Source organism: Cyprinodon variegatus, unplaced genomic scaffold (genome assembly GCF_000732505.1).
Source record: "Cyprinodon variegatus isolate N-32 unplaced genomic scaffold, C_variegatus-1.0 Scaffold44, whole genome shotgun sequence".
Taxonomy (NCBI): Eukaryota; Metazoa; Chordata; class Actinopteri; order Cyprinodontiformes; family Cyprinodontidae; genus Cyprinodon; species Cyprinodon variegatus.
In genome coordinates this window covers 932624-944143 of record NW_015150497.1, presented here as the reverse complement: position 1 = coordinate 944143, position 11520 = coordinate 932624, and the positions used below count along the sequence as shown (strand labels likewise).

Sequence of the window (11520 nt, the reverse complement as noted above, 5' to 3'; positions counted from 1 at the left end):
ATATATATATATATATATATATATACTTTAAGTACGTGTGAAAAGTATAAATAGTGCTGAATGATTTCATCCACAACCTTCTTGACCTGTATGATCAATAACTGGTATACAGGGATACCTAACTGTGAGGTACATACTTATTTCTGCTGCTTGCAATTCTCACTTGTCTTCGGTCAGAACTGATCCAAACCATGGATTATCTGAAATAATCCAAATCAAACAGTCTCCTCCAGCAGCAGTCGAGTAGACAAGTACCACGTAAATCGTCTACTCACAGCCGTCTCTTGGATTTAACCTGCCTGTTAACTTCAGCCCCGGAGATTAGTAGGTAAGTGTACTGATGTTTGCTATTCAGCCAGCAGAGTGCAGACAATGCCAGTGTAGAATTATAATGACCACAATAGATGCGGTAGAGAAAATCCAGAGGATTTACCTTGGTTCCGTTCAGTAGAAGGAAGGGATGTGGGGTAGAATGAGAAAGGCTGTTGCACTGATTTCGATTGTCAGTTTGCCTTTGGTGTGTCAAAATGTGTGCCTTTGTGAATGTGTTGCACTAAATCCTTTTATGCTTACTCTTTGGAGAAGTTCGGATTTGTGTTTGCATGGGAAAAAATTTCAAGTAAAACTTGCTGCCCTCTTGTGGGTAAATCTAATACTGCCTGAATAGTTTCCACAGGAGGCGGGACATGACTTAATGTGTCAACTCTAAGAGTTTTGACAGAAAACATGAGAAATGTAGATAAAGTTAAAATGAAGTTGGGTTTTCCTCTTACACACATAAGCATGCATTGCTGATAACACAAATAATTGCATTTATTTGTGAATATCAGTTAAATATTTACAATACCAGCTTGTATGAGTTGTAGGATTGATTTAAACGTTGAGCAATTTAAACCTAATGGTCATACGTTTTTATAGGCTTTTCCAATATCTCATTTCTTTATGTTTTTGTGTTTCATTGTTCCTCTATTCCTGTTTTTACATCATTTTACTTAAATTCCTTTGCCTTAACCATAGTTAAGAACGCTGCTTGGATTACAGGAAATATTTGAGAAAATGACAATGGGTAGGCAGGAATAAGCAGATATTATAATTAAAGAACTTCAATGATAATTTTCTGCCAAGTTATTTTAAAGATAATATGGTTTGGGGGGGTCTCCTTATATCACATTTTTTGTTTTACAAGTCTTAGACCTTCCAACTTCTTCCACTGCAATCACCAAGCAGACAGATCTATACCGTGTCTAATCTATATCAGTAAAAATGTTTTTGTAGTATAGCTATCAATTAATGAGTAAACTGTAGGTCTTTAATAGCAAGACAAAGTAAGAGGAAAATGCAACTACACAGCATAAGAAAGGGAGATTTTCAGGTTGGCTAAAACAGTACAAAAACAGACCTCATCATGTACAGTAGCTATTTAAGGTATCAAAGGCAGAAAGTAGAAAAAAACATGAATCTCTTTTTGGGATCTTAAATCAAAAGGAGTCCCTGTTAAAATAGCATGAGTTGCTGATATGTGTACAACCATCAGACATTGCAAAAGATTAGTGCCCACTGCCTATAACCCTCAAAGTTAAGTAGAGGTTTTACCCTATTTTGGAGCAAAGATTTACAAAAACTAGGCAAACAACAGCATTTAACTTCACAGTGAAATGGAACAAAATCTTAGCCAAAAAGAAGGGGTAATAACAGAGCAATTCAACAGTCAACCTACCTGATTTAATTTGCAATAGAAGATTATACATTGTTTAATCCTCTTCAGCTATAGGAAACAGTTGTTTAAAAAAGGTGCTATGGTCATATCACTTGTTTTTCCACCTCCGCTCTGACCTTATTGCTTTTATTGTCTCAGACATTTATTTTGCTTGACTCAGCCTATCAATGTGTTTAAGAATGTAATGCATTTTTTTATACAATGCAAATAGTTCAGTAACGATCAGTATGTGTCATATGTTTGCAACCAACTGAGCAACATCCAACACACAACCTCATTCACATGATTCATATGACGTATTGGCATGTCAGGTGTATGTCTGATATTTCTAATAGAGAATGCTTCTAACACACAGATGACTTACAGGGGTGCTGCCATCTGACAGGGTCATCATGCTGATTGACATGCTCATCTTCTCAGAGGAGGAGAGGGAAGGTGGAGAGGGGCTCCTTTTCTCCACCTCCTGTCTCTGCAGAAAGTCTCGCCAAGCCCGCTGGATACTAGATAGACAGATGAAGACAAAAGACAATGATATAAGCATTTTAAAAAGTTTCACTTTTATCTAAAGACACACATTTTGCCATGGATGGATTTTAAAAAGTAAGACAAATTTAAAATTTTTACCTTAACTTAATGAGTCTGGAAATAATGAATGAGGCCATTAAACATTGCAGAGACGACTAAATGGATGGATGGAGGGACGGACGGATGGATGGATGAATGGATGGATGGATAGATGGATGGATGGACGGACAGTTAGATGGACGGATAGATTGAGGGATGGATGGATATATGGATGATGCATGGATGGATAAAAAGACGATGAATGGCTGGATTAATGGATGGATAGACAGATGATGGATGGATGGATGGATGGATGGATGGATGGATGGATGGATGGATGGATGGATGGATGACAGATAATGGATGATGGATGATGGATGGATGGATGGATGGATGGATGGATGGATGGATGGATGGATGGATTGATGGATGATAGACAGATGATGGATGGATGGATGGATGGATGACAGATAATGGATGGATGGATGGATGAATGGATGGATGGACAGATGATAGGTGGATGGATGGATGGACAGATGATGGATGGATGGATGGACATATGATGGATGGATGGATGGATGGACAGATGATGGATGGATGGATGGATGGATGGACGGACGGATGATGGACAGATGATGGATGGATGGACAAAGAGATGATGGATGGATGGATGGATGAAAGAATGGACAGATGGATGGATGGATGTATGGATGATGGATGGATGGACAGATGATGGACATATGATGGACAGACAGACGGACGGTCGGAAGAACAGTAATGTAGGGAGGGACAGATGGATGGTTGAATAGATGGATGGACATATGATAGATGAATGAATGGTGGATAGACAGATGATGGATAGATGGATGGATGGACAGGTCAAGATACTAACAATGTGAAAAAGGGAATAGGATGAAAACACAAAACGTTGTGTGGAAAGATTTTAACTGCTCTAAATCAAAGTTAAGAATCAAGTGAAATTAATTCATTTTGACCACTTAAAAGCACATTGATCTTTGTATCCCTGCCTAATGACCCAGTGCGGTGGAACACATGCACATGAGACATATTTGTTTTTGCTGCAATAACATAAACCTTTGGCAAGTCTTTTACACTGTATACTCACATCAAAGCCTTGGTGTCCATAGGAGGCAGGTTGATATTGATGTTGTTGTCTAGATCCATTGTCAGTTGATTACTGGTCCAGAGAGGAGAGAGGACACTCAGAGGACATGGGTACACAAGTTCAGTCTGGGTTACAAGTAATTAAATAGTGATGACTGAATCCCAGGAGCTGGAAAACTGTCCCTGTAGTTGTGTCTGTTTTCTGCACAAAGGCAAGCAGCTCATCCATTGTGTTACATTATAAAAAGAGTGTGTATGGGATTAAACCCACCTTTGTAGCTGAAGAGCTTCATCACTGACGTGCTTGTAACCCCCCTGGAGGCTCTTTAGCTGGTCCTGGAAGAATGAGACAAAAAAGAAAAAAAAAGAAGAAGAATGAAATCAGAGAATCAGAGAACTCGAAATGAGCAACTTCTCTCCTGAATGAATGAGGCAAGATGTGCTGTAATATTTTGAGCTTACAGATGTCTAAAATGTGAAAATCATAAAACAAGTCAACTAACCAATTGGTCATCATTGGTTTTTAATTAAAATACATGTACAATTGTTAAATATGTTGCTTCAACATTTGCCAAGCCTCAAACTGGGACGAAATTACAGAAAAGGCGTGAAGGATATATTTCATACATGGCACAGTTACACAGATGGGGCAGACAATTTAAAGATACAGTAATGCCAGAAAATGTTATGCTTTACTAAAATGACTTTTAGCTCTCCACTCCTTTCCTCATTAATAACATTCCACCCCCTGGCTTAGTGCTTGTGTTTTAATAGTGGTTTATAATGAGGACAGGCTGCCTCAACATAATTATGCAACCAAATTTAATAACCAAAGACCAGTAAAGTTTAAGTGAAACAGTTTATCCTGATATGCAGAAAGGTCAAAATAGGGCACCAGTCATCTACCAGCTTCCATTCACTGCAATTATGTGTGTTCCAGTCAAAAGTCAAAATCTTTATTCCTGCTAGGCTTTTTGACTGGTCTCTGCATTACGACCTAATCATTAGACAATATATGTGAGACATTTATTAGAAGGGAGATTGAGTAATAAAGAACGGTAATCAAAGAGAAATATCACAACTATTAGATCGATTGATCCTATTGAGATAAATGTTTACTCCAGTGTGCTCCCAGGTGCTTCATGATTTGGTCACTGATGTTATTTGTTATATGATGATATACAATACCTTACAATTTCTCAGTGTAAATTATATTGTGATTATAAGTGATAAAACAATACGGAAGACTGCATAATTGTGAAGTTTAACGAAAATGAGACATGGATTTCAGCATTTTTTTTGTCAGAAAAACCTTCAGATTTATGTGGTTTTATATTATCACTATTAACTCTAATACTCTTTGATAAAGCACACTGTAAATAGTTGCCTTCACAAGTCACTTAACATGTAAATTGGAGACCAACTGTATTTAATTTAATTTTATTTATGTCATTGTTCTTTAAAAAGGTTTGTGAGAGAACATTAGTACACAAGCAGCATCACAAAGTTCACTGACACCAGACGGGCTAGAAAAAACATTGTAAATCAAGACCTTTATCACAATGCCATGGTATATTGGTGTGTTTGGATAACAATAAGATGTTTGCTGATATCACAAAGTCTGTCACAATAAAATGTATATTCAGTTTAATTTACCAGTCTACACTTGATAGTATGCAATATCTCTCAATCTAAAAATTATTCAAATAGTAATTTAAATCACAAAAAAATAAAAAAAAATATATAATATGGCCATTTCTAAGCTTTTACAGACCCAAGGCATCTAATTTAAACAATTCTTTTAATTTGAAAAATAAGAATAAGAGTGGATCTGTTTACAAGTTTCCTCCTAAAGATGGCTACATGTTAAAGATTATAATATTAACCATTTATATGATATTTTAAAGTAAAACAGTGCGTTGTTGTATATAGTTGGAGAAAAGGTTGCAGCAAAGTATGAAAAAGGGTTGGAATACCCCTATATCTGAGCACAACATCTTGCATGTGGCAACATCAAGCTTTGCGAATACTTTTCTTCAGCAGTGCACGAAGGCAAATTTGTCGGTGTTGATGATAGGACATATGTGGCTAAATCAATTCTCTTCACAAGAATGAACTGTTTTGCATTTTTTGATTAAATCAAACAAATAAAAAAGATGTGTGTAGTTCTTGTAAAATAACCAGAACATTTCAAGAGTTATGATTACATTTGCAAAACACAATACAGCAGTATGGCAGAGGGTAACCATTTAATTTACTCCTATACACTAATTGATGATTTTGTTTCAGGGGCTACTTCCACCGGTACTCTACAGATTGCTTTTGAAAATGTTGCCCCTTTGAAAAAGAATGGCTTCATTAATAACAAGCTGGCTCATTAAGGTGTAAGTGCTCAAACACTTAATTTAGATCTGCAAACTTTTAAACACAATACAGGAAAGAAAATGCACTACACATCTACATGAATTCTACCTAAGCTGGAAAAAGACTGTTTACTTGGGTATTAAATCACCCTTCAAAAACAATAGCAGCATATTTCTCTTCAGTAAAAGAGGAGAATAAGAATAATCCTTGATTACTGTCAGAATTCTGGGTTAATGGTTGTTGTCTTTCGAATAGAGTCTTTGAAAAAGAACCCAATTAGTAAGTCACTTAAGCCAGATGGCATTCAATTTGTATTAGATAATAATTTTTAAAACCTTGGTGCATTTTTTTAAATCATGACATGCCATTCAAATCTCACATTAATTTGGTTTCTAGATTTTCCTTCTTTCATTTCCATAAATATAAAATAGTCAATGCCTTTGTTATTTCAAAGCTAAGTTATTGTAATTCTGTATTATAAAGGGACCCACAAACTGTATTTAAAAGTCTTTAACTTACCTGAAATGCTGTAGCAAGAGTTTTGATCAAAATCAAAAAGCAAGATCATATTTCTCCTATCCTAGCTTCTCTTTATTAGCTTCCTGTTAAATCCAGCATAGAAATCCTCCTTCTCACATATAAAGTCCTAAATAACCAAGCAACATCTTATATCAGAGATCTAATGATCCTTTTTTTTCTAACAGGACACTTCGCTCTCAGTCTGCAGGTTTAGTTGCAGTTCCTAAAGATTGTAAAAGTAGAATGGGAGGCAGATTGTTTAGTTTGCAGGTTCCTCTCCTTCTATAGGCTCAAGCTGCTGGAAGACATAGGGACCACTTTTCACATTTCAGATTCATTCAAATTCAAGCTTTAACTCTATGTTCTCTCAGCTTTTTTTTCACCATAGTAGCTTCATCTGGACTGGTTCTGTTTGGCTATGAGACAATACTGTAAGTAAATATCAGTTGGGTTGCTACCATCAACAAAATTATTCATATACAATTGAGTCTGGCCTATTTAAAGTGTTTAGCCCTGTTTCTTTCCTCGACATAGCTATGGGCTCAGCTTTTACTGTGATTAACTGTACATGCTCTCTTTCATCCCTTTTGCTTAGAAAACTGGTTTAGAGCTGATCTCCTTAACTGTTACTCCCCTAGATAGAGCAACCATGGGGCTATTTTACCGTTACCTTTTTCTAAAATACAAAGTATTTATGAATCACTGCTTCTATCTACTCTTGTCTTCTCACACCACCAGTAAGCCTTTGTAAAAAGCCACTCCCACTGAGCCTGTATTTCCTATTTACTGTTGCCACATGCATGCTTGGTGTGAGGGACACAATGCAAGCGAATTTCTATCGTTTCCACATTCTCACCAGAAGGAGTGAATCCTGAAACGTATTGTCTGTATTATCCGATTGAAGAGTTTCTGTAGAGTGCATTAAGATGACATGTGTTGCATATCAACACTATAAATAACTTAAGTTTGTGAAAAAATCATTAAAAGAGACATCTGAGAATAAACCATAACATTTCACTTCCTACAACTCTCTTGTTGTAAGAAAGATCAATTAATTAGAGAATAAGACAGTAGTCTGGAAATAAGCTGGAGATAAAGACAGAATGAAACAGCGGTAATAAATTAAAAGGGAGATGCATGCCTGTGTGTAAGAGTGTGAATGTCTGATTTGTTTTAGGTAATGGAGTTTCTGGAGGACTTAGTGAGCAGCTCATTTCAACCCGCCCCCCCCCCCCTTCAGTTACAGATGGCTCTGTCACAGTGCTAACCCATGAAACTATTATTCCACCCCACAATTAAGGAGAGATGCAGACTGAAACACTTTTATATGTGCATACAGCTATAAAGGTAGTCCCAGACATGCATACGTTCATCATTTTTCTGTACATCGGCTCATAAAACAAACTAAAAATATCACTCTTTACTTTTTGAAAAGTGTATTACATATTCTTAAAAACTGCAGAAAGATGGCAATCACAAACAACCCAAATAATTTACTAGCGAGGGCTGGAAGAATACATTAAAATCCTGGTACAGTACATACTTTAGGGTTAGTTGGCTAAATGTTCTGTCTACATCAGTGTGTGAAAAATGTACAAGATTATCTTTGTACTTTAGTCAGCAGCAAACAAAGAATGTTTAACATCAATCTTTATAATTTCTTGAGGTTCAAAAAATAACAGACTAAGTGAAATTTGTTAGATTTTTTTTTCAACTTATTTAAGGATAAACATATTTAACCACTATCTTGAAAGTTTAAGAACGAACCATTTAAAACAAAAAAAGCTTGAATTACCCCAGTGGTTTGTGTGTATATATCTATAACTTTAAACAGATATATAGAGAATGATAGGTATAGAGAGACAGACAGAGAGCAGCTTTGCCACAGTTAAAAAAAAAACTTTTTGTTTTCATTAATTTCTTACAAAAAACTTTCTAAAACATCACCCCAACCTCACACCTCAGAGAGACATTATAATGGGTGTTTTGTAAGAATGCTTAGTTGATTCAGGTTTGAAGTGACTTCTTGACATGTTCTTTTGTTTAATGAAAAAAAAAAAAAAACTAACTGTGGGTAATTTTCCCTAATTTTCATCCTTTTTGCATGGTGTTTATAATATCAAAAGAAATGCCATTAAATGGATGTACATGATAATATCTCTTCTCCTTTTCAGTTTAAATGCATATAATGTTAAAATCTGAAATTTATAATGTATCCTATTTCTTTTTTACTTTTGTGTTCCTTTTTTTATCAGTGATGAAGTGCTTAGATAAGTATTTGTACTAGACAAGCACAACCTCTAACACAAATATTTGTATATCAGTATATAACACCTAAGCAAAGTCCTGATCTCAGCGGAACATTTATGATCATAACAGATAGCGCTGATTTCAAAATCTATAGAGTAAACAGCTACCGGGTATCAAATAAGACAAACCAATATGGTTTTTAAGCCATTTAATTTTTGCTTGTACAAAACATTTTAAATCTCCAGAAGTGTAACAATATATTTATCAAACTGCTACTTATTTTTAAGTTGCTATAGTCGCATTTCTGGGATGAGAATGACAAAAAAGTACTGAACTATAAACCAATGGTTTGCATAATTTAGTGGCTTGGTAGACAGAAAATCTATAGTCATTTTGGGCTCTGGCAGTGCCAAGAAGGCTTGTATTGATTTGTGTGTGTATATATGTGTGTCTTGTGTGTGAGATTTGTGTGTTGGTAAATTTATGGTACAGTCAAAGATTAGTGAGAGGAGAATGGAGAGGGGTAGGAGTGCTGATGCAGAGGAGAACTTAAACCCAGTAAATGTAACAGAACAGGAAGGGGAAATACCTACAGGGGCCAAAACAGAGACCTCAGTGATCAACAGTTGTACTCAGCAACTCGTTATATTATAAAGAGGGCAGGTTCTGATGAGGGTATGTTCTGATTGGATAACTGACCCGAAATCTGATCATTATAAATGATCAGTATAGGAACTACAGAAATCATTCCTGATACTGTACCTATTTTTGATCCATAGTCCATGTTCCCTCATTTTTCAAGTTTGAAGACATTTCTTTACATAGATGGCGTCCTTCATGCCCCTCTCAAACAACCTATATTTGCCCAAAATGTGAACATTCTGTTCCTAAAAAGAATGTCCTTTGTCCAAAAGGTGTAGATGTTGGGTGTGATTCCCTGCATGTTCTCCCCATGCATGTGAGGGTTCTCTTGGGATACATTGCTTCCTCTCAAAGTCTGAAAACAACGACTGTTTAGGCTGACTAGTACAGTATCTCTAAATTGCCCTGTACATCTGGATACCTACGTACTCCACCTTTTACCAACAAACTCCTGGAGATAGGCACTAGTGCCCATTGACCCTGACAAACAAGTGGCAAAAGATGGCTGGCACTGTGAAAAACATTAAACCAAAAATGATTAATTAGTCATATTAAAACAGCACTAAGACATGAGTCACCCAAGCATCTCAGCAAAATATATTATAGAAGCATCATTGCTAGGACAATGTTGCGGTTTGCAGCTTTACTTAACTTGCTGTGATTTTTTTATCATTACCCATTTGCATGTTATATTGTGATAGTATAATTTATGTGTTTGCAGCACGTTTTTGAATTTGCAGCACATCTGACCTTTTCTGCTGCAGCATTTCTCTACAGCATTTCTTAATTTCCATGCGCTTTATGTGTTGTTGTGAGATCATTGTGTTATCGTTGTGATTTGAGGCCTCATTTCTGTCTTTACAGACTTTTTGTATTTGTTGTGCTTTTACACCTAACAGTTTGAATTAGATGTTGGGCATTTACCTTACTAACTCTGTACTTTACTTTATACTTTGCACTTAAAATTGCAGCTTGTTTAATACCTTCTGAAAGCACTGTATTCACAAATTCCCTACTGAGAGTTGTAAAAATATGCCAAATTATTGTGTGAGTACACCAAGCAGCCTCTGGTATCTCCCAATCAAAAAACCATCCCTTCCTTTAAACACCAGTGCCATATTTATTTCAGATATCCCCATTATGTATTTGTCACAAGGTCCCTTTTCCATTAAAATCCCTGCGAGTTAACATCCCAAGACTTGTTTTACCTGAGTAATATTAATTCTGGTGAATCTGTCACTCTGCTTTTCCCCAACATTGAGAAAAAATGCATTATACCTTCAATCCAGCGGGTTGTGGTAATAAGAACTTACAACTGGTCTGCACTTTACTTCCCAAAATGACCAGTAAATTAATAAATAATCATTTTCTTAAATAACCTGTATCCAGACATAGTTGCTGCTTTAAAACCACATGGATTAGTAACAATAACTACTTAAAATTAATTAATACAGTTTATCTTTTTTTCCTTTTTGAAGCCCTAAAATCACCAAATTTCTTTAAATGGAGATTAATAGCCTGCCATTTGACTATGCTTTCAAAACAGTTACATTTTCAGTCCAGCTGTACTTTTTCTACCAATAATTTTTTTTTATATTATTGTGCTATTTAAATTATTGATTTATATCTCTGAAAAATGTTTGTGTCACCAATCAGGTAGAAGTTGTGGCTGTGACCTACAGTGGAGGAGAGGAACAGACACAAAAATTTTAAAAATCAAATGGAAGTTAGAAAAAAATAATGTTCACAAATATAGTACTATGGAATGCTCTTAAGGGTATTGTGGAGGATTTTACACCCTGTAACCCCTACAGAGAGGGAATACCTAGTAAACGCATGCGTGAGCATTCACAAGCCCATTTCTCCTCGTACACCCTCTGTTTCAAAACTGCTGTTCTCTCTTACAAGCTTACTGTGCCAGAACATCCGACCTAACCCCTAAATTCCTCAGTCTCTATATGGTGTGTGGATGATATAGTGGACTTTATAGCAAACTCAGTTAACTGACTGTTCGGACAGATGATCACTGCTCTTTGCTCCCTGTTGATCAACAAACTCCTCCTCCACTGCGCGGTGCCTGCGCCATCTTTGTTATTGCTTGCCGCTGACGGGTAGCGACAGTGGGCCGCTTTGACAGCAAATCGGGATATAGCGATTGATTGACTGTAGGAACTTAATCCATATATTGTCAGCTCGAGAGTCACAAAGGTGTGTTCAGACACCACTGTGAGATTCTACAGCACTTCTTCAAACCTAGCCTGACCAAGAAGACAGTTCCAATGCTGTCAAATACCTCCTGCCATGTTCAAGTATAAATAAAAAAAACAATCCTGAATAAC

The 11520-nt window shown here is 36.2% G+C and overlaps 1 protein-coding gene across 1 annotated transcript in view; it reads right to left on the bottom strand.

Annotated features, from left to right (window-relative positions):
* Positions 1–11520, bottom strand: part of LOC107081925 (schwannomin-interacting protein 1) — a 303883-nt gene that overhangs the window by 213842 nt on the left and 78521 nt on the right. Inside the window, exons 6-8 of the mRNA XM_015370292.1 lie at positions 3678–3742; positions 3408–3479; positions 2082–2217 (exon numbers count right to left, since the gene is read on the bottom strand). Of these exons, the coding sequence (XP_015225778.1) occupies positions 2082–2217; positions 3408–3479; positions 3678–3742 (273 nt within the window). The remainder of the gene's footprint in view (positions 1–2081; positions 2218–3407; positions 3480–3677; positions 3743–11520) is intronic.